Here is a 21,757-nt window from a genome sequence, read left to right on the forward strand (position 1 = left end):
AGCTATCTGAACTGAGTGCCTATCCTAAGCCCATACACTACTTACCAGGAGGGATGCATCGAGCTACATGCCCATCTGTCTTTTGGGATGATTGTGTAGTGACTGACTCGAAGACACTAGGAGTAGGAGGCACTCTATTTATTAACAGCCTTCTCAGTTCACACAAAGTAACTACAGCCCCCAGTCAGGACAGCTGGCAGACTGCCTGGCTGATGACGCCAAGAAGGTGAAGACGTAGACGGCGATGAAGACTCCAGCAGCACGATGAGGAGATCCCACTCACGGCGACAGCCGCGAGCCTTCGCTGGGGTCCCCTTTTATCCTCCCAGCGTGGCCTCGCTCCGCCCCAGCGTCGCCCCCTTTCCAGAACCTACTAGCGGGTTCCCGGGCTTCTCTCCGTGCCCCCTCTGTAACCTTTCCCTTACATCCCTCTCTCTCCAGCTTGTCATGGGACCTGCTGTCAGGCAGGGCTGCTGCAACTGCAGATCCCCTTCTCTCTCAGCAACCAGCGCTATGCTACGTAGTGACCCATTTTATGTCACTACAATTGTACCCCCAAGAGGTCAGATGGTTTTAATGTCAAGTATATTGTACTTTGCATAAAATTAGAGGCTGCTCAAATGTGTTTTATTGCTGACAATCATAGCAGTGTTGCAGAAGAATTACGCAGTCTTCTGAAGGACGAGACCCTATCATTTCATAGTAGCCTGTGTGAATGGGTAAGGTTTCACACATGAGATTGCATTACAGCTCGTGGGTTCATGACCCTTTGACATTCTTCCCCTCTTAGTCATGTTTTTTTTATTTTCCCATTTCTTCCCACTCCTTGTAATGAATTTGCCAAACACCCCAATGCAGGGCTCTTCTGAAAAGAAGTCACGAGGTTCAGTGAGTCTTTTCTGAATACAAAATAAAAACATGTACTTTTATATTATTGACAAACAACCTTTGTGGCTGAGAATGGACTAGTGAGCACAAAGTGTATCTACATCGATTGAATATATGTGACTTGTGGAGTCAACCTTGCCATATGCACAGCCACTGTATACCTATAAAATATTAATAATGGAAAATGATTTTGGAATTCCCAGGTGGTGTTTATGTGACGCATATGTAGGTGTGTTCAGCAAGCATTGCAAATATCTCTTCACAAAAGTGTGTTCAGAGCACAGCAGATGCACCCTGGGAGACTTAATAACAGTTATAGTTCTGCAAGCTTGACTCATTAAAATATGAAAAGGATGGCATTGAGCGCCATAGTAGTGGAGTGCATTGATACAATAGTGTTTCTTTTGTTTTCTCAAAGCAAACTTTTACATGGGAGAAGTGAATGCGAATCTATAATTCTGTCAGACATGCTAGAATGCCCACCCTCCTGTTATTTCGATCCATTCCTATCCCCTCATCCCCGAACCATGATGTCAAATAAAATACATTTGAGTTCACTCACGTTAGAAGGGATGGCCTCCTGCTACCAAGCAATAGGTGTCTAATGCAATTTAATTTAATGACTCATCCCTCTGAGCACGATTCTCAAATATATAAACATGGACATTGTATTTCAGCTGGAAGAACCTGAGGAGCTCTGAAGTGCTCGTTGACAGGGGTCCAACCCAAGCTGGTGGGCAGTAGCAGAAAATCACAACGCAAGTTACGTTTCAATTGGCCATGTGGGTTTTGTAGCAATGAAACATTTAGTGTGACCCATTTTCTTTGTCATTGTGGTGCATAAATGAAGCCTTACTAGTCTTCATATTATTTGCACTTACAATATTGGCAAGTTATTCAAGAATTTTACTGCACACTGTTTCAAAGGAAATAGATTGGATCGCCCATTGTTAACACAATTATCTATTGGAGCATATGTAGAGTCGTGTAGGGAAGTGTTTTGCCGGTATTATTCTGTCTTCAAGTGAGTGGTCATCTGGTCTAATTTGTGAAACGGTAAAGTGAGTCTATGCTTTTCATTTTGTTTGAGTTTACTCAGAGGAATGTATATGGACAACTGCGTTGTTTTACTTGCAGGCACATCAGTTTATTTTAGTCCTGTCTTTTTATTAAACTAGTGTTGTATTTTAATGCCGAGTACTATTGTTCCATATGCATATACATACATCCATTATCGTGCGAGGATGCTTGTGGTCATGTGGTGGCTAATTGTGTGACCACCTGAACTGGGCAATTAGGAGCTAAAAGCCCGTGAAACCGTTGCCTTACAGAACAACGATCCTCCGCAACCACAGTGACCGCATGCTGCGATGCATATCTATGCTCAACGGATGCATATTTATGCTCTACGCAAGTCACTCTTATGGGTTGATTACTAATTGCTTATTAATTGTGTTGAAGAAGATAAAAATACATCTTTGTTTCGTTGTATGTTCAAGTCATAGCCACTTACACTTTGTAAAGTCGGCAAAAAAGACAACTGTACAATTAAATTGGCATTGATAAAATATTGAATTGGGACGCACAAGTGAGATGAACAACATTGTATGTGGATGTTGATTTCCTGGCAACAGTGGAGGTTTACACGTGATAATTTGTTAGTTTTAATGAATCTGGGTTCAACTGCACGAAGGCAATAGTGTGTGAAAATATGAATCAAATAGGAATCCAATCAGCAGCTTCTCCCAGGCAATGGTAACTTAGCTATAACTGCAGTGGAATTAATCAGGAGTATATTACCTAGGGAATAATTTTTTTTTTTAGAACAAATGACAGTATATTCTGTTAAGGCAATGGTCTAATCAGGAATAACTTGTTGTCCAATGCAGTCACATCATTAACGTGCATTCTATATTCATTATGAAATGCCAAATACTCATCCAGTTAAGATTTATATTTAATGTCCTTATGCTTAAACAATTCCATGGTATTTTTTAACACTTGAACTGAGACCGATAATTTGGAAAAGCTTAAATTTGAAGTTGCATTTGAAATGACTAAGTTTATTATCATTCTGAGTTACGTAGAAAACCGTCCCAATAGATTTTGGGGAGTATTACCGATTTCAATCGTGAATGCAGTTATCTCCGTATAATATGTGATTATAATATACATAATGTGGAGGATGGCCCACTTTACTAGATTCCCAGGAGCTTAAGTTCAACTTATTTTTGTCCCAGCTCATATGAAAAATTAATTTAAATTCATCTAATTTGCTCATTTAAATACAAGCAAGGGCTGCTCTGCAGGAGGGTTATTCTGAATTGACCATGTAGTGTCTGGTAAGTAATAACTCCTTGATTAAGGTGGCTAGGTAGCTCGGGTCAGAGCGCTGGGCTGGTACCGCTGACATCCTGGAGCCGCCCATGGTTAACCTGGATTCACCAATGTCTGTACAAGAAAACATTTTTATTGTTCCTTATTTGGCAAAATTTCAGCTCAGAATAAAAATGATACACGTTTATGACGGACATTTCTGTCTGTAACAGATTGGGTTTGGAAAGTTCTGCCCTCCAATGTACATAGAGGGTACTTGAAGAGATTTCAGAAGAAGTCTTGCAATACCTCCTTCTTTGAACTGCTCTCTATCATGGGGTGAATGCACTGCTTATTGAGTTCTGAATAACTTGATTATATCATTGCATAACAAAAATAGCACAATTTGGATTAAACAAGGACAAAGACATTACATGTATTTTTAAAGTGACAACTCAGTGAATATTTGCTCCAGAAAAATGTATCTCTGTAAAGGAGGAAGAAATTGTCAGTGGCCACTTACACTGGATAATATCAGAATTTTATTAATGTGTTAAAGGATGTGGGAATTACGTCACATTGACATCAAGAGAGTGCTATAATGGTGTGCTTGACCATATCTTGAAACGTTTTTTGGATAACTCGACAGCCTATGTAGGATAAGAGTTGTCTGTTTTTTGGGTTTAATATTCTTTTAGCTTACATTGCTTATACATAACGAAGTGGAATCGACATAATGTGCCATGAAACTGTCCACTAATCATTCACTAAATATTGTTTTGTGTCAGGTTATGTGGAATTCTGCTTGGAAAATGTGAAGAGGTTTTGGTTTTTTTTATTAATGTGTAGTGACATCGTTGGATGCCACTGTGTGAAGCCGGCCTGTGGAAAGGCACGGCACACGATGTATTGACATCGCTGACACCACTTTAATGTGGATGTAGTATGGGCCCTAGTGAGCACTGACTGACAGTTGGCACCACGCTCTGCGTGCAGTGCCAGCCCCTACAATATAGAAGGCGAGAGTGCCGGGTACGGTACGGGGTTACCAGGGGACTATGGCACTCTGGTTGAACCCGGAGGACACGGACCCCCAAAGGGGGACTGGGGTGATCACGTGTCCAGGTGAAGATCCTTCTCGAGGTTTGGAGAAGGTGGGCGTGGCTAGAGGCGGCGCGAGCACCACCACACAGGTGATAAGCCAGAGCCCTGAGCACCACCGGCTGCTGTTGTCATTCTGAAGAATCGACGTTCCACGTCCAACGTCCAAGAAGAGTCATCAACACGTGGACCTGGACCCAAGCTGAGGTCCCATCCATTGTCGCTACTCCCAAGTGTAATTAGTGTAGTTAGCTTGGTGGACCACCTCCGTAGGTTGTTATCTGGTGATGGGGTAGTTACCCCTGTGTGTTAGTGTGTTGGTACCAATAAATGTGTTGCCTCCAAGAGTGCGTCTGCGAGTCAGTTTGAACCCACTACAAATGCAAAGTGAAAACGATTGTGCATATTCAGTACTCCGCCAAGGGGGTCTGTTAATTAGGTATTATCATGTGAGCTGGAATGTTAATTTATTAATGCTACGAGCTGCATTTGGTTTTGAGTATGTATCTTTGATACCTGTGAGTCTCATGACATACATCACAGTTCACCAGCCCATTGCAAAAATATAGTTTTCATTATTATTACAGCCCTGTCAGTATGTGACATGCACATTGGCAGTAACTTTTAACACTGCACAGAGACACAACAACCCCCTTGCATGTCCATTCTCTCACTTCCAGTGATCATATTTTCCAGCTCCTCTGGGAATTATAAACAAATGTTAAAACAGCCTGCCACCCAAAGCAAAACCTTATAAAATAAAATAATTAGCGTGTTTGGAAAACGTCGACTTTGAGAGAGCCCTACATTACTTTCAGGTTTATTGCTCGTAGAATTGATAAAGGTGATCATTACCATTACTTGAAGCCAGTGCAATCAGACAGTCTGATTTTAGCATTGTAAGTTTTTAAGCAAGATTCAAACCTTTGTATAGCAATTAACCATGGCTTGCTGCTTCATTTGTTGGCTGTGATGAAAAAACCACAGGTGTTGGGTAATTGTCCTTGAGGAACAGAAAATACATACTCCTTCGTTTTTGTTTTAAAATAATATGGTGTGATAATTCTCCACATCTTTTCACATAAGTGTGCACATCATTTCCGCTGTCTCTTGAGCCTTCTGCATAGTGCATATTGCTGAGTGCAGAATTGCATCCTGGATTAAGCCTTTTTATAGGTTGTGCTATCTGACTTGGGAGAGCTGCCTTGCAGTTGGGTTTAATGAATGTCTCCTGTGTGCTGGGGTTTGCGGAGCCATTACTCTATTGACACTCGGATTAAGCTGCGGTAAGGTTGATGCTTAAGATGAATGTACGCCCTAGAAACCTCTTCACCACATTAATTAATGTCTTTATTTGTGGCGTCTCACATTTTGCAAATGAAAAGGGGTGTTAAACCTTTGCACGAACCCATATTCTAACACTATAAGGCTTACTGCTGCTATAAAAAAAGAACCATGCAAGGTGGAACTGGCATAATAATTCATGGGCATCAATAAGGAACTTTGCACACTAAGATTGTTATGAAAATGCAATTGTCAAAGGCAGAAATACTCATTGAATGTCAGACTGCAGCGAACGAGGAGCGAACCATGACATTTACTCGGAGCACATGCCTTGGCGTGTACCTCACAAAGTTGAATGCTTATCTTGTTTTTTGCTTCGTGGCCACACTTTATATAAACAATAATGTAATAGCATTGTGAGCAGAGAAACCAAATCCAGATTAAATGTAAATAACATTTCTGTAATACTGGCAAAAAAGGTCCCATGATAACAGTTCTGTATGCACAACCCCCCCAAATGACAACACTTTTGCAGTAGGGTGCTGCATTTTGATGTTTGGACAATAATTTTAGTGATTTTTGTGTGTTTTATGTAGCTAATGGTGTGATTGAGATCATTCACTTAGCCTGTATTTACTGTGCTTCTTTCATTTAGTATTCTGATTATGTTATGGACATTATGTCATGAGAACAGAAATTTTCATTCAGAATTCTCACAATGCATCACCTACCAAATGCTGTAAGACAATAACCTCTGGAAGGTGGTATTGAAATTACTTCTGAGCCTTCAATTCCCCTATATGTATACTGAGGGTGTGCACCTTCTCACAATCCACCAATTTCTGGAGTTTCATAGATGTGATCCAACAACCGTTGCTCCAATCTGCTGGATTACAGGCATGTGCTGGGCTTATCACAACACCTGGTTTAATGACAGGCTGCTACTAAGCCTTGTTTTGACGCAGCCTTAACCAGATGCCTTTCTATATTCTCCCCAACTGCTACCCCCGTCCCTTCTGACTTGCTCTCCCACTCTCTCCCTCTCCTGTTCTCCCTCCCAAGGCGAGACATGAGGGGCCTCCAGAGAGTCCGTGTTGGCAACATGAGTGTGAGTGGTGAGAGCAGTCACTGGCCCGTGGAAGGAGCGCAAGGGTGGCGCTTCAACCTGTCCCTCGCCATGCACATACGGTGGGTGGGTGTCTGTGTGCAGTGCGCTTGTGTGTAGCTGTCCATGCATATTAAAAAGGACAAAAGAAGAATTACACCTGGTCCTGCCACCTCAAATTGTCCTCTGAATTTAAGCAGACTGGCCCTCTGCATTGTTATAATTTTGGTTTATTTGCCCTAACAAGCAGTGTATTGATTTGATTTATTTTCTAATTACAATTCCCCTTGAAATAAAAGCATTCCAGGCCATCAGACTCAAAGGATGTGCTGTTTGGCATCCACTGCTTAGTTTTTTTTCCACCAGTGATGGTTTTCTGAAGCTTGATAGGAGGCTTGCCAGCTGCCAATATGTAGCATTCCTGTCGGTAAACGTTTGTCTTAAACCTAGTTAATGCTGTTAAGCCTCTATTTCAAATTGTTGTTAAGCGTGGAGTAGTTACATATTTGTGTCCTAGTTAGTGAGTGAGCAGGATCATTGTTCTCTCAGCCCTGCTGCTTAGTGCTAATTCCATCACAAATTGTCCAGTACCATTCAGTGTTAGAACATTGGCCTTGGAAGCTGTATAATAAGTAAAAATATGCTGTTGCTTCATAAGGATTTTTCATACAGACATTAGTATTATTTTTTTGTTAAATATATTTACTCTGTTTTATTCTGTTTTTATAATGACTAATATTTCCCCCACTTCCTTTATGGTCTTCTAACATATGTGTTTTTGTAGCATATGCTTATACCAGTAATAAAGACATGTGGTGCCCAATTCAAGTCTCTTGAGGGATTTTATTATCTATTACATATGTTCTCTTATGATTATTACTACTACTGTATTATGAATATAAGGTTTATATCGATGCTTGCTTCTATAGTTCTGCCAGCATAGTGTGAGCATTGAGACTAGAAGATAGATATTGTATTTTTTGTCCTTTGAGTTAATGTATTTATTTAACACGTGCTTTTGCCAACCATTTAGTGTACAATTATATAAAAGAGGTTATACATGTAAAATTTGTCTTCATAAGAAAAATAACAAACGCAACCACTTCAGCCTGCATTTGCACTCTAATAATGGGTAGCTATGCATTATGGTGGGATGGATTGGAAAAGTATTTAATGTGCTGTACTATGCACCCCGCACATCCTGCACTGACCAGCGTGGTGGAAGTATGGTCGAACAACCCAAAGACTGACACGGTGTGGGGAGGCCTTCATCCAAAGGGGTTATAAAGTATATTGTATAATATTTGCTACTTTATTCTCCATTGGGTAGTTATTGTATAACAGCGATTACAATGCTGTGTTGGGTAGTGCTTATATGCAAGTGGTGTCACAGTGTTCTGCATAGGGTAGCTATTACTCTGTATGGGGTAACAGCTGGTGCCACAGTTGTCAGGTGTCATCTAAGTCTATCAGTGTGACAACACATGCACAGATGTGTTTTTATTATGTATATATTTTGTACACTTTGCATGTAAAGGCTGACAATAAACCATAAAGAAAATCCTCAGCATGGATTGTCCATATTGTGTGGCGTTGTATACCCATCTGCGGTACGTAAATGCATCAGTAATTTTACGGAGCAGCTTTCAATTTTCACTCTTGTCAGCCTGGTGGGAGGTGGGGAAGGGAGCAGTCTGCTTGAGTCAGCTTCTGTGTGTTAGGAATGTCTAATACCATTAATGTAATTGATTGATGGATAGTTTTCCATGCCACTCACTAACTGCAGTTTTTACACCTGACATGGCCTGTCTCCATGCCTTGAGCTGACTGATCAGTGTTTTGCATTTGCAATGCACTTTTAATCTCATCAACTGGATTTGCAAATACAAGGTAAGGTGGCTTGCATTACCTGTTGCAGGTCTGTTGTGATATACAGAACAGCTACAGTATACAGGTGGGTGCATGACTCCTGTTTTATCAAAAGGTGGTGAACATTGACAATGTGAGGGTGCAATATAACTTTTCACTGATACCAGTGAACATTTTATGTAACCAAAGACAATTTTTGAGAAGAAATGCTCTTGCTGCCAGATCCTTATTCGTACTCGATTGAAGCATGTTATTACACCCAATCCTTCCATGGGAAATTTGATGATCTTGACACAGACGTGCAAAAAGATGATGCTCACATAGGTATGGACTGCACCGGCCATTATATTTGTTGTGGAGGGCTCCCTGGAAGCTTCTCAAAGTAGCACCCAGGAGGCTGGTGCCTGCCTCCTGCTGCTCAGCTACTGAGAGCACTCAGCTGTGACTGGATTGGAAACACACTGCTCACCAGCTGCTCATTGGTTGGCACCGATTAAGGATTTTAAAAAATATAAGAAAAGAGGTTCGTAATGGTTTTTAGATTTTGTGAAAATCTTAGGGCTACTGGTGAATCCAAAGCAAACCTATGAGTTGAATTAAAGTATGTTTTCAGCTTAACAGTGACTTGCCATTGTATTGCATGTATAGTGGTATACTTAATCATGTATCTTTATTACTTATTTTTATTGGGGGTGGGGGTAGAAAGTGGTGGAAAAACAATTATCTCACTGGGGCCATAATATTGACTTGAGTTTGCTGGCCGTGGCTTATATCAGTGGGAAGTAATATCTGAACTGGTCCTGGGCAACCCCACGCCTTCACCAACCCTCACCTACTATTGTGGTGAAATATGGTATGGTAAAAAACCACCATGATCGGCATGCTGCATATTGAGAAAAGGGCTGTAGTTGTTTCTGTGGGAACTCGGCACGATATAGAATTTTCCATACGTTAATTGTTTTACGTGAACAAAAAAAATCATAATAGTTTGAGGGACACAATTGGAGAACACAACAGTATGCATCTCTAGGAAATTACTGAATAAGCCCTGGGTTAAAATTTATGAAAAGGGAGGTAAGCAAGAGCAGCATTTAATGCTTTTAAAAATTAAATCTGACAATGAAAAGCAACATACCAACGTGCCTAAACACAAACACTTTCAATCAGTGCATATATTACCTGCCAGGACATGGATTTAAAATATATACTCTGATACACAACATAGAACAAAAGCTGAAAAATGCGCAAAGAAACACAAAGAGATGCATTCTAGAAATGACACTGAATGACAGAAAGAAGAACATGTGAATTATAGAACAAACACAAATTAGAGATCACTTGTTGACTTTTTAATAAAAGTAAGAGGGATTCAGCAGGACATTGCTAAAAAGGGGATGCCAGCTGATGGACAAGACTGGTAATGGAGTTGTGAAGATGGAGCGATGAAATCGGCTCATGTCCATTAGCAAGATGGATTGTGGCATTGCATGAACATGAGAAATGGAAATAACTTGAGGGGAGGCCTTCATCCAGAAGTGGAGACATAATTGCTTATTTACCAATGAATGTCACACTGTCCAAGACTCTTTTTCGGGAGGGTTCTGCATTGGAATGTTTGGCCAACACCAATTACGTCATATGCTTTTTAGCTTTGGGAAATCTTGAAGGAGATTCATGCATGGAGGTGGGGGACATACAAACACCAGGTACTTGAATAAGGAATACAATTCCAGTCCTCCATGCTATAAGATATAAGCTTTACCACTGTACCACCCTGCAGCAAGGATCGTTATGTAGCATGCATTTATTGGTTTGTTTGTTTTGGCCATTTTTTGCCGACTGATATATTTGAAATGTATTTAGGTATAATAAGCTGAATTTATTTCATATTTATATATGAATGCATCTTATTCAGAGATGGCCAACCTGAATGGGAATGTTGTACATTATCTATTTAGGGTGGTATGTGGCCTGGCCAGGATGTTATTAGACTAGAGTTATTTTTTTCAATGCCACTGAGGCTACATATGATTGCTTGTATGTACTTATTTCAAGTTAAAGCGATTTAATGATTCCAAATAGCTCGTATAGATTTTGCATCTTAAGTTGACATATTTGCGCAAAATGTAAGTGCACATATTTGCATGTGCACATGTATGCATTCAATTGCCCTTGTCAAAACGACCTCTAGTTTTTTTCTGTAGTCTGGTGTGTAACACAGGGGGCACCCCAAATGCTCATGTCGAACCCCGCAGTGTTGCCGCAATTATGACTTTATATAGCGCTTCACACTGGCCTGACAAATTAACTTCTATCTCATCTCACTGCTGTGTGGATTTGTCAAATTTATGCCTTTTCAAATCTAATCAGGTGCACAGCACTTATTGTGCAATGGTTTCTTCTTGGTTATTAGATTACTAATATAATACGGAATTGCTTTTATTATGCCTGTGGGTTCAGTTGTGGTGCTAAGATGAGTGGGCTTTCAGAATTTGTGAACGACACATACCACACTCATCCTGACCTATATTTCACCATGCACGGTCAACAACTTCCATTATTTTATTATGGATGTTCGTAGCTTTTGCTAACAATGCAACCGCCATGTTAACTGGCACAATTCCCGTTCTCAATTTTTTAACTCTGCAAATGCCACGCCCCCACAGCTTTATTTAGCCACACGTGTTAAAAGCCTACATTATTTTACCATGCATGTTTAGATACTTAAATTTTTAGTAATGCATGTACCATATTTGGGAAGACCTTTTTTGACCTCGACATTTAAAAGTTGTCTTTTTTAGCCACCCCCTGCCATATTCCCATGATATTGAATCATACACATTCAGTCTACATCGTAGTGTTGCACTCATCACAGCTGCTGTCTCGGTAGCTGGCAGAGTGCATTGCCTCCAAGAAGCACTCTATTTATTGGGTTAAAAAACTGTGTTCATAATACTCACAGATTGCGCCACTTACTATTATTTAATTATGTACAGTATAGAAATTTCAAATCCTGAATAGGTGCTATTGTCTGCTTATAGTTAATTGATATAAATATTTTATAAATGTGGCTCATGACCCAATTAAGCATGCCCTGGAAAGTTTTCATTTGCATATTCGTGGGCCAGCCGATATAATAGTGGAAGGTTAATCATGTTATAACAAACAAAAAAATGTAATGCTCTATTCACCTATAATTAATGTTCCGTTTGCCATGGTGGCTATGAGGCGTGAGATTGTAAGGCACGTGGCCGTGAAGGGTCTGCTTGATTAACTTGCTTTAAATAAATATCTGCCATCACATGGTGTGCGTCTCTAGCCTGGCTACTTAGATAATGGGTTTGGTATCTCACACAAGGCTTGGAACAAGGTGTCTCTCCGTGTTCCTCGCAATTGCATTGCTAGTGTCACCTAGTGCAGTGTTTTCCAACCTGTGGTACATAAGGCTGTGGGAAGTGGTCCACGGAATTATTGCGCATATTAGGACATCTTTTTCCACTAAAGCATGGATGGTGGTGCACAAATTATTGTTTACGTTTAAAAATGGACTGCGAGTCCAGAAAGGCTGGACACTTTATGTATGGGCATACAATTTACTTTTGAAATGTGTCACTCTTATGATCATCGTCTACATTTTTGGTACAATATACACTAATATAAAGTAGTTGCTTTATGCAGAAACAGGACCCTGCCATACCAAGGTGCATTTTCCTCTTTTGGGTTTTGTGTGCAGGGAGTCACTTTAATTTACCAAAAAAAAATCCTAGCTATTTATCAGATGCAGCTTTGTTTTTCAATGTTGATATAAACATATATGTCGAGTTACTCAAGCGTGACTAGAAATGGCACCAAAAATGTGCCCATATATCATACTGACTTGTACAGCTTGTTCCAGCAATGCCAGGTTCAACTTCAAATGCATGCCACTCGACTTTGTGTGGTGCCATTACTTAACTGGCACGGGGCCAATAACGAGCTCCTCTTCGCACGTTCTCTAAACATTTAGAATTAATGAAGAGCTCCAAGCTAGTGAATTTCTTAAGAATGTTAATCCTCTACTTTTGTTCTCTTGTAATATAACCCACGGGAATTTTTGAAAAGACGACTGTAATTACACGGAATTTTTTGACAAGCCCATGATGCTGCTTGGAGAATAAGATACTAATGCAGGCTTACACATTTGCAGGTAGTGAGCAAAAATGCGAAGTGGCTTCATGATTTACGAACTTTTAAAGGGATAAGTTAATGGCTCAGAAAGCAAACTAACAGCAATAGACTAATGTTAAAAGCCTGATGAAAGCACTTGCATTAATTGGATGCTTTTAGGATTCATCGTTTTTTTTCTGAAACTGTTTAGTTTTTTTTGAGACACTGCTGAATAACTGGCTGGAAAGATATTCAGTGTTCATGCAAATTTTCATTGGAATTTTTTTTTGTTCAATAAATGTTGGCATTCATTAAAAATAGCCTCACTGATTGTAATGCAGCACCATTATGCTGGGTGGCATTGGGGGTAGGGCCATTTGGGGACTTTAATTACATTCTGGGACTCAATAAGCATTCTTCCATAGCATTTATAAATGAGCTGGATGTGAGATTATTTTATTTTCTCCACTTTCATATGAAATTAGCACACAAACACCCCAAGGTCACCCTTTTCACCAGAACAGCACAGTGTAGTGTTTGCACATAATGTTGGTGTGAGTGTGCACTTGTGTGTTTGTAACAACAGGAAGTGGCTCTTCTTCTGAACAAAAAAATGAAGGGAGCGTGGTGGTGTGGTGTGGGAAGCTGTAAGCCCCAGGTTACTTTGGGCTCGCCTTCCCATCAACTGGAGGCGAGGAGTGGTGGTCATGGTTAATTATGCCCCCACTCAAGACGAACATCCATGGAGAGATGCAGGCAAGGCTGATGAGTTAGATGCCTTCTATGACCTCCTGTCACAGGTGCTAGCTAAAGTGGCCCTTCAGGCTAGAGTCATCTTGTTGGGTGACTTTAATGCCCGAGTTGGTCATGATGCTGGCACCTGGTCTGGAGTGATTGGAAGACATGGGCCAGATCAGCTTAATAACAACTGTAGGAGGCTGCTACATTTTTGTGCAGCCCATGGGCTTGTAATTACCAACACACTGTTCCGGCATCAGCGCATCCATACAACATCATGGATGCATGCTGGGTCCAAGCAAGAACATCTGCTGGACTACGTAGTGACAGAACAGCGGATGCGGGCCCATGTCCTTGACACCAGGACCTACCGTGGAGCTGATCTACCCTCTAACCATCGACGAGTCATCTGTAAGATGCGCCTGCCATTCTTCCACTCCGGTGGTGGGTGTACACCCAGGACCTCATTCAAACCTAAGGTGGCCTGGTCTCAACTAGCTGTTGAAAGTTGCAAGCAAGAATTTCATCATCGTTTGCAGCTGGGCTTGGCATCGTCCCCCACTCCTCCTGGGCGAGGTTTAGGACTGTGTCTCATGCAGCTGCAATGGCTGCTTTAAGTACGTGGTCCCGACCTCCCCAGATACCCTGGCTGACAGAGGAGGTGTTCAAGCTGGCTGAGAAAAAGCGACAGGCCCACTCTCATCGGCTACAGCATCCCACGTTGGAGAATGAGGAGGCTTACCGCAGCCTTCACTCGGAGGTTCGGAGAGCCGTGAGGCGCTGCAAGGATGGGTGGTGGTCGCGGGTTGCTGAGGAGATGGAGTCTGCCTCAATGGCCCGTGATCACAAATCCCTATTTAATTCAATCAAAAAAATTAACCCGTAAAAACAAAGTTTTTCACTCTAAATCCTTTATATGCGTGGCGGCTAGAGTCCTCTCGTCCTCTGGCTTGAGATGGCTGCCACCTATGGGTCAGATGATTGTCTGCCAGCATTAAGCAATTGGTAATTAAATATTTAAACAAATTTCCCGAAACTGTGTAAAATTTTGGGAAAAAAATTTCACGAAAATTAATTGTCACGCACAACGAGTCTGTGTGCAAAATGTCAGCTCGATTGGATCACGGGAAGTGGGTTAAAAAACGACCGAAAGATTTCCACGGTCGTAAGCAAGCAAGCAAGTGAACTTAATATAAAGGATTTAAAAAGTAACCTGCAGTGCCACACCTATTACCATCATTAGGGGAAAAAATGGTGATCCAATCTCCAACCCCCAGGAACATGTTTGCAGAAGTCCTGGGGGAGGGGAAATCCCTCCACAAGCATCATGGGACACAGTGGGGATGACCTTGCCGAGGCTGCGGTGCCTCAAATATTAGAAGAGGAAGTCACCCCCTGTGAGTGGCTGTCTGAGGTGCCATCTGTTGAGGAAGTACTGAAGGCGGTCCAGAGTCTGAGACCAGGAAAGGCACCGGGCAGAGATGATCTCCCAAGCGAAATGCTGAGGGAGGGTGGCGTTTGTGCACAGATTGCTCTACATGACATCATAACAACAGTCTGGACCACTGGACGGGTTCCGCAGGACTGGAACGATGCCCTGGTGGTCCTCATCTTTAAGGAGGGAGACCACACAGGCTGTAACAACTACAGGGGCATCTCACTCCTCAGTGTGCCGGGAAAGGTCCTGGCAAAGATTATTCAACACCGCATTGCCAGGCATGCTGAGGAGAGGCTTGCGGAGCCCCAATGTGGTTTCAGGAAAGGGCGGTCCTGCACAGATGCCATATTTTCTGTCCGTTTGCTCCAGCAAAGGTGTAAGGAATTCCAACAAGACCTACATCTCTGCTTTATTGAACTGGTCAAGGCCTATGATACCATGAGTAGGCCTGGGCTCTGGGTTGTTCTTTGTGCTTTCGGAGTCCCTGACCCTCTGCTCACGATCATTAAGGACCTTCATGATGGTGAGCGGGCCCAGGTAAAACTACGTGGCCGGGAGTCGGAGCCATTCCCTGTTCACCTTGGGGTGCGACAGGGATGTCCTCTGGCTCCAACATTATTTAACATCTATTTCGACCACGTAGTTCGTGAAGCCCTTCAGTAGCTGTACAGGAGTAATTTCCATCTGGTACAGATACAATGGGAGGCTGATCGATGCCCGGGTGCGGTCAAGGGATGGCTCCCTATTGGTCAACCACGTTATGTATGCCGATGACCTGGTAATTGCGGCTCACTCAGAGGAGGAGTTGGAGGCGCTGCTGCTGAAACTGGAGTGTTCCATGAAGAGGTGAGGCCTTACCATCAGTCCCACCAAAACAAAGCATCTGCCTAGGTATTTTGTACCATCGGGCACTCCACCTACACAACTCCCAATCGGTGATGGGGCAGTTGTGGAGAGAGTGGAGAGTTTCCCATACCTGGGCAGTGTGCTCATGACTGGCTCCGGTTTAACAGCAGAGGTCTCACTCCGAATCAGTCGAGCAGCATTATCTTTTCATCGGTTGCGTAACGCTGTGTGTAAGTTACCTGGTTTGTTGCTCCGCACGAAGCTTCGGGTCTTCTCGGCCACAGTCATTCCCTCCCTTCTTTATGCTTGCGAAACGTGGACCCCCCTAATGGAACATCTTCGCCGGTTAGAAACATTTAGGCTAGCCTGCCTACGATCCATCCTGGGTTTAACCAGGCTGGATTGTGTGAGGAGCTCACAAATCCTCGAAAGATCTGGACAAAGTCCCATCGGTGAGCTCCTCCGGCAGGCAAGGCTGCGTTGGCTGGGCCATGTAGCCCGCATGCCCAATCACCGCATGCCCAAACAGCTTTTGCTCGTCCGGATCGAGGGGGCTAAACGGGCGCGGCACGGGCTAGAGAGGAGATGGAGTGATGTGGTACAGGAGGATGTGGAGATGACTGGTACCAGCGGTGTCAAGATCGGCCTCTGTGGAGGAGGCTCATGAAGGACGCTACTGGGCAGTTGAAGGCAGTCGCCCTCCAACAACAACGGAGGGTGGAGGAGCGACGCTCACAACAACGAGCAGAGCGCCGGGTGGCTATAGCACAGCAAGTTGGCACAGTAGGGGGCACAGGTGGTGCATCAGCCAGTCATCTCAGTCAGTCGACCCGTGGCACCTGGGTGTGCCCCGTGACCTCCTGCCAGCGGGCGTTCGACACTTCACGTGGCCTCAAGGTGCACATAGCCTGGCACAAGCGTGGTGGTGACGTCACCACCACTTAGTGGCGAATGGCGGTTGTTGTTGTTTGTAATGTGTTTATAAAACTTTGACCTAAACTCTAAACCAAGTTTTGCCAGTTTTAAATTAGTATTTGATCTGGTCAAGATGTTGTTAGTCACTACGTGGCCTTGGATATGTGTTGCTGAAACATTTTTTGATTAGATCACGTAAATATATAAATGTGTCGTTAAAACCCGCCACCACCTGGCACAGACAACATGCCAATTTGTCACTAGTACAGCACACCGGTGTGTTGGAGAGCTAAGCGACAACATTTACAATCTGAGTACGACGTTTCGCCAGTAATTACGAGCTTCCTTGGGCAACAGCCAGATTTGTGGAGAAGTCCACCTGTTTCGTTCCTTATATAGAGGCGTAGATGTGGTGACAACACTTCTGCGCTCTTGCGCAAAGTGTCAGCAGTAGCAGAACACGCGTGCCAACAAGGACACTCAATTGATTTTGATGATGAAGAAGGTATGTGCAAAACTAGCTGCTACTGGCCAAGACTAATTAGAGAATCTATCGAAATTGAAAGAAAGAAAAATAATTGTAACCGTTCGGATAGCTACCGCCTTAGTGCTGCGTGGAAGTGAATTATTAAATAATACATTATTTAAATGCATGCCTATGAAGGGCACCATACTTCATTAGGGATTACCGTTGGTATGGCTATTTTAATACACACAATAGACAGGAAGGCCAAGATCAAAGGGCTCTCATAATGCACATGCATAATGTACATTGACTCATTAATACCCCCCCCCACTTTGCACAAGAGCGCAGAAGTGTGGTCACCACATCTACGCCTCTACATAAGGAACGCAACGGTTAGACTTCTCCACAAATCTGGCTGTCGCCTGATGAAGCTAGTTGTAATTACTGGCGAAACGTTGTACTCAGATTGTAAATGTTGTGGCTTGGCTCTCCAACACACTGGTGTGCTGTACTAGTGACAAATTGGGATGTTCTGTTTACGTGACAACCCTTACTAGTTGGCTGTATCGGGTGGTGGCAGGTTTTAACGACACATTTATATATTTACGCGATCTAACCCAAAAAACTTCTTATGGTTGCTGAAAAAAAAACTGTCCGTGTTTAAGCGAGCATGATGATTAGTCTAACCAGGACTATGATAGCCTCTCAGCCAATCGAAAGCACTGGTAATTCTGCCAATAATAGTGCAGCCAGTCTATGTGTAATGGTTCGGCCAGGCAGTTCGCCAGCATTGATTCAAGCAAGCCTGACTGCCTAAGTAAGACGCTGAATGTAGAAACTTGTCCAGAGTTGGCTTTTGTTGAAACAATAACATTGAAATTACACAATCCCAAAGGCCATATGCCTCATCTCAACGTCGTGCACGTCACCATGATCGATGTGCATTTGTCAATCGGTTCTCGTTGCGTTCACCTCCCGTGTTGTGCGAGCAGCAAGGATGTGCTCAAGTTCCTGGACGCGGATCGCGACGTGTCAATTCTGCGGGCCCAGGTACAGCCAGGCGACCTGGTGCACTATATCTTCGACCGCGGGCGCACCACTAACGTGTCGCACAGCCTGCATGCCCTGCTGCCCACGGCGCCGCCACTCAGGGGTGGTCGCTATGGCTCCTGTGCCGTCGTTGGAAACTCTGGCATCCTTGAGGGCAGCGCGTGCGGCGAGGAGATTGACCAACACGACTTTGTCATCCGGTACGTTTTGTCCCATCCGTTTTTGCTTTGCCATGGGAGCCTCATGCACTTCGCTTGGTGTCTTAGCCAGCGTTGGCAGAGCTGGGAATGACTGTCAAGAGGTCAATGAATGATCATTATTTAGTTCGGCTGGAGTCTGGCTGTGAAATTTATAAATGGATAGAAATTAGGGATGTAATAAAAAACATGCTTAGGTTCACGAAACATGGATTGAATCATGCACATGATAATCAATTATTTCCAAGTCGTATGTTCATACCATAAATTGTGTAGATTTAATACAATTTCTACTTGAACAACAACGACAAAGGATTTCTCATGTGAATGGAATCGTGACCTCGAGTTGTGATAGTTCATGAAATCATGGAGGGGGAGAATAATTACATTCTCATTGGGAAATATTAATATCCAATGCATCTTATGGACAGTCTATTTATGTATTTTATATATACAGTATACTGTTTAAATTCCTAAATAAATATCTACAGATGACTTCAATGAGTAGGAATGTACTATTTCTTGTTTAAATGCTGTTGATTATGTTTGTAACAGTAAATCTTGACAAGAACCAACAAACCACACTGTAAAATGTAATTTGAACACAAACACAATAAACTTAACTTCACTATTGTTGTAATTTCTCCTGAAGAAGGCCATGTAGTTGAAACATTAATCTTTTGATTTGAAGCTTTCGTGACCGCAGGAATCCATACTCTCTGGTTCTTTCGGTAAAGTCACGTAGGTAGGAAAAATAATGGACCCCGACGTTTCGATCGCCAAACAAGCAATCGTCTTCAGGTGGGAGAGAGAAACAGGCTGCTGAAACAAGTCCTTGTATATAGAGCCGAGAGGGGGAGGGGGACGGGGGGGGGTGCCGCATCGGGCAAAAGGGTGGGGGTTAGAGATTGTGCCTAAGCGAATGGGAAATCCAAAGATAGGAACCGAGATGGGGGGGGGGTGATGCGAGAGTAGCGAGAGTTGAGGAGGTGGCCATTGTATTGTGAGAGATTAGCATGTCAATGTAAACGAATCAACGCGCAACGGTGGCTGTGCTAGTGAGACATCCGGCTCGTTAGAAAACGAGGGGAACAAACGAGGGACAACACCACATCGAGGGAAGGAGAGAGAGAGACACACCGAGAGGCACACCCACGCACGGAGAGAGACAGAGAGAGAGACACACCAAGAGAGAGACACACAGAGGGACGCACAGAGACACACATACACACAGAGACACACACACAAAGTGACACAGAGAGAGACACATACACACAAAGAGGCACAGAGAGAGACCTACACAAAGAGACACAAGAAAGAGACACAACAACATCACAGCCAGTTATAGTCTGCTACAAAACGAGAGCCACCGCCACATCGAGGGAAAGGGGCAACGTTAGCTGTGTTAGTGAGACATTTAGCCCGTTAATGTAAAGACATTTAACTTGGTAATGTAAATTGGTAATGTAATGGCAGGTAAGATGGAAACATCAACAACCATCTTCTTGGTTCTTTCGGTAAAGTCACGTAGAAGGGAAGTAATAAAATAATAAAAATAAAACATAATAAAATAATTCTCACGACGTTTCGGCCACAACGCAAGCAGCCGTCCTCAGGTGAAGAACATGTCTGTCGATAAGACAGAGTCTAAATGACACGTCTTAGGCTTGGAGTGTCTATTTAAGCTGTGAGGGAGGAGGAAGAGAGCCTTGACAAAAGAATTTGCATTTGAAGAGGAATTTAGCATATTTATGGGAAATGCAGGAATGCGAATAGTGCTAATTGTGAAATGCGTGGGAGGTGGGCGGGGGGTTTTCAAAGTCATATTATGCCCGTGCATTATGCAGGATTAGCAGCATCAAAGGGAGGGGGCTGGGGCAGCACCAACAAAGGGAAGGAATGTGAATAGTATGCAGCTGCAGCAACCAAACAACCACGTAAAAAACTAAAGTATAAACTTCATAGTATCATCAGTATACTAAATATACTCTCCAATAAGCTGAGCTACTAACAGTAAGTAATACATTACAATTCTATGTCGCAAAAAATATAATATGCTTCCAGCTAAACTTTTTTCCCTTACATCAAACAGGACTCTCCCCGTACTATATGCTGCCATAGACAAACCCAACATTAAATTATATACTGTATTACTATACACCACCTTATACATTGTTATATTACACTATGTATTATTCTACCCACCCTAATGTATATCACACTGCTATATATTCACTATACAATTACGATACTATATATTACTTTGTACATTGTATTAAGCATATAAATGTTATACTATTTGTTACGTGGTTGTTTGGTTTCTGCAGCTGCATACTATTCATATTCCTTCCCTTTGTTGGTGCTGCCCCTGCCCCCTCGCTTTGATGCTGCTAATCCTGCATAATGCACGGGCATAATATGACTTTGAAAACCCCCCGCCCACCTCCCACGCATTTCACAATTAGCACTATTCGCATTCCTGCATTTCCCATAAATATGCTAAATTCCTCTTCAAATGCAAATTCTTTTGTCAAGGCTCTCTTCCTCCTCACTCACAGCTTAAATAGACACTCCAAGCCTAAGACGTGTCATTTAGACTCTGTCTTATCGACAGACATGTTCTTCACCTGAGGACGGCTGCTTGCGTTGTGGCCGAAACGTCGTGAGAATTATTTTATTATGTTTTATTTTTATTATTTTATTACTTCCCTTCTACGTGACTTTACCGAAAGAACCAAGAAGATGAATCCCTGCAGTCACGAAAGCTTTAAATCGAAAAATCAACAACCAGTTAAGGCTTTACCTGGTTAATAACATTCTTCCAATGATTGCTCAATTTGTACCCATCTTCTCGGTTGAAGTTATGTCTGTGTTTATATATCTGGATGGCTTCATGAACAAATTTCTACCTATGTGACTTTACCGAAAGGACTAACGAATATTAATATTTTATTTCCATTTCGTAGTCATGAAAATAAACTTTATTATTTTTGTAACTATCCTGATCATCATTGTAAAACATTGCCACACCCTCCCTCGCTCAAGCACCATCACACCTTTTGCTCACACACCAATGTCTCTTCCCCTCACGCACACCACAGCTGTAACCTGGCACCAGTGGAGGGCTACGAGCGTGACGTCGGCTCGCGCGTCGACTTCGTCACCATGAACCCGTCGGTGGTGGAGCGCACGTACGGCGGCCTGCGCACGCAGGCCGACCACGACCGCTTTGGCCGTCGCCTGCGCGCCCTCAACGGCAGCGTCCTCTGGATCCCGGCGTTCATGGCCAAAGGTGGAGAGCGACACGTGGAGAGCGTCAACAACCTGCTGCTGACCTTGGGCCTCCCTCTTCGAGCCGCCTTCCCCAGCCTCAGGCTGATGCACGCTGTGCGGGGGTG

General features: G+C 43.0%; 1 protein-coding gene across 1 annotated transcript in view; it reads left to right on the plus strand.

The window, feature by feature from the left end:
- The window catches only part of LOC133354245 (CMP-N-acetylneuraminate-poly-alpha-2,8-sialyltransferase-like), a 41,980-nt gene that overhangs the window by 3,903 nt on the left and 16,320 nt on the right, over positions 1–21,757 (plus strand). Inside the window, exons 2-4 of the mRNA XM_061570944.1 lie at positions 6,652–6,777; positions 18,105–18,362; positions 21,461–21,754. Coding sequence (XP_061426928.1) covers positions 6,652–6,777; positions 18,105–18,362; positions 21,461–21,754 — 678 coding nt within the window. The remainder of the gene's footprint in view (positions 1–6,651; positions 6,778–18,104; positions 18,363–21,460; positions 21,755–21,757) is intronic.

Source organism: Lethenteron reissneri, chromosome 46 (genome assembly GCF_015708825.2).
Source record: "Lethenteron reissneri isolate LAM-NWPU_2019-01 chromosome 46, ASM1570882v1, whole genome shotgun sequence".
Classification (NCBI taxonomy): Eukaryota; Metazoa; Chordata; class Hyperoartia; order Petromyzontiformes; family Petromyzontidae; genus Lethenteron; species Lethenteron reissneri.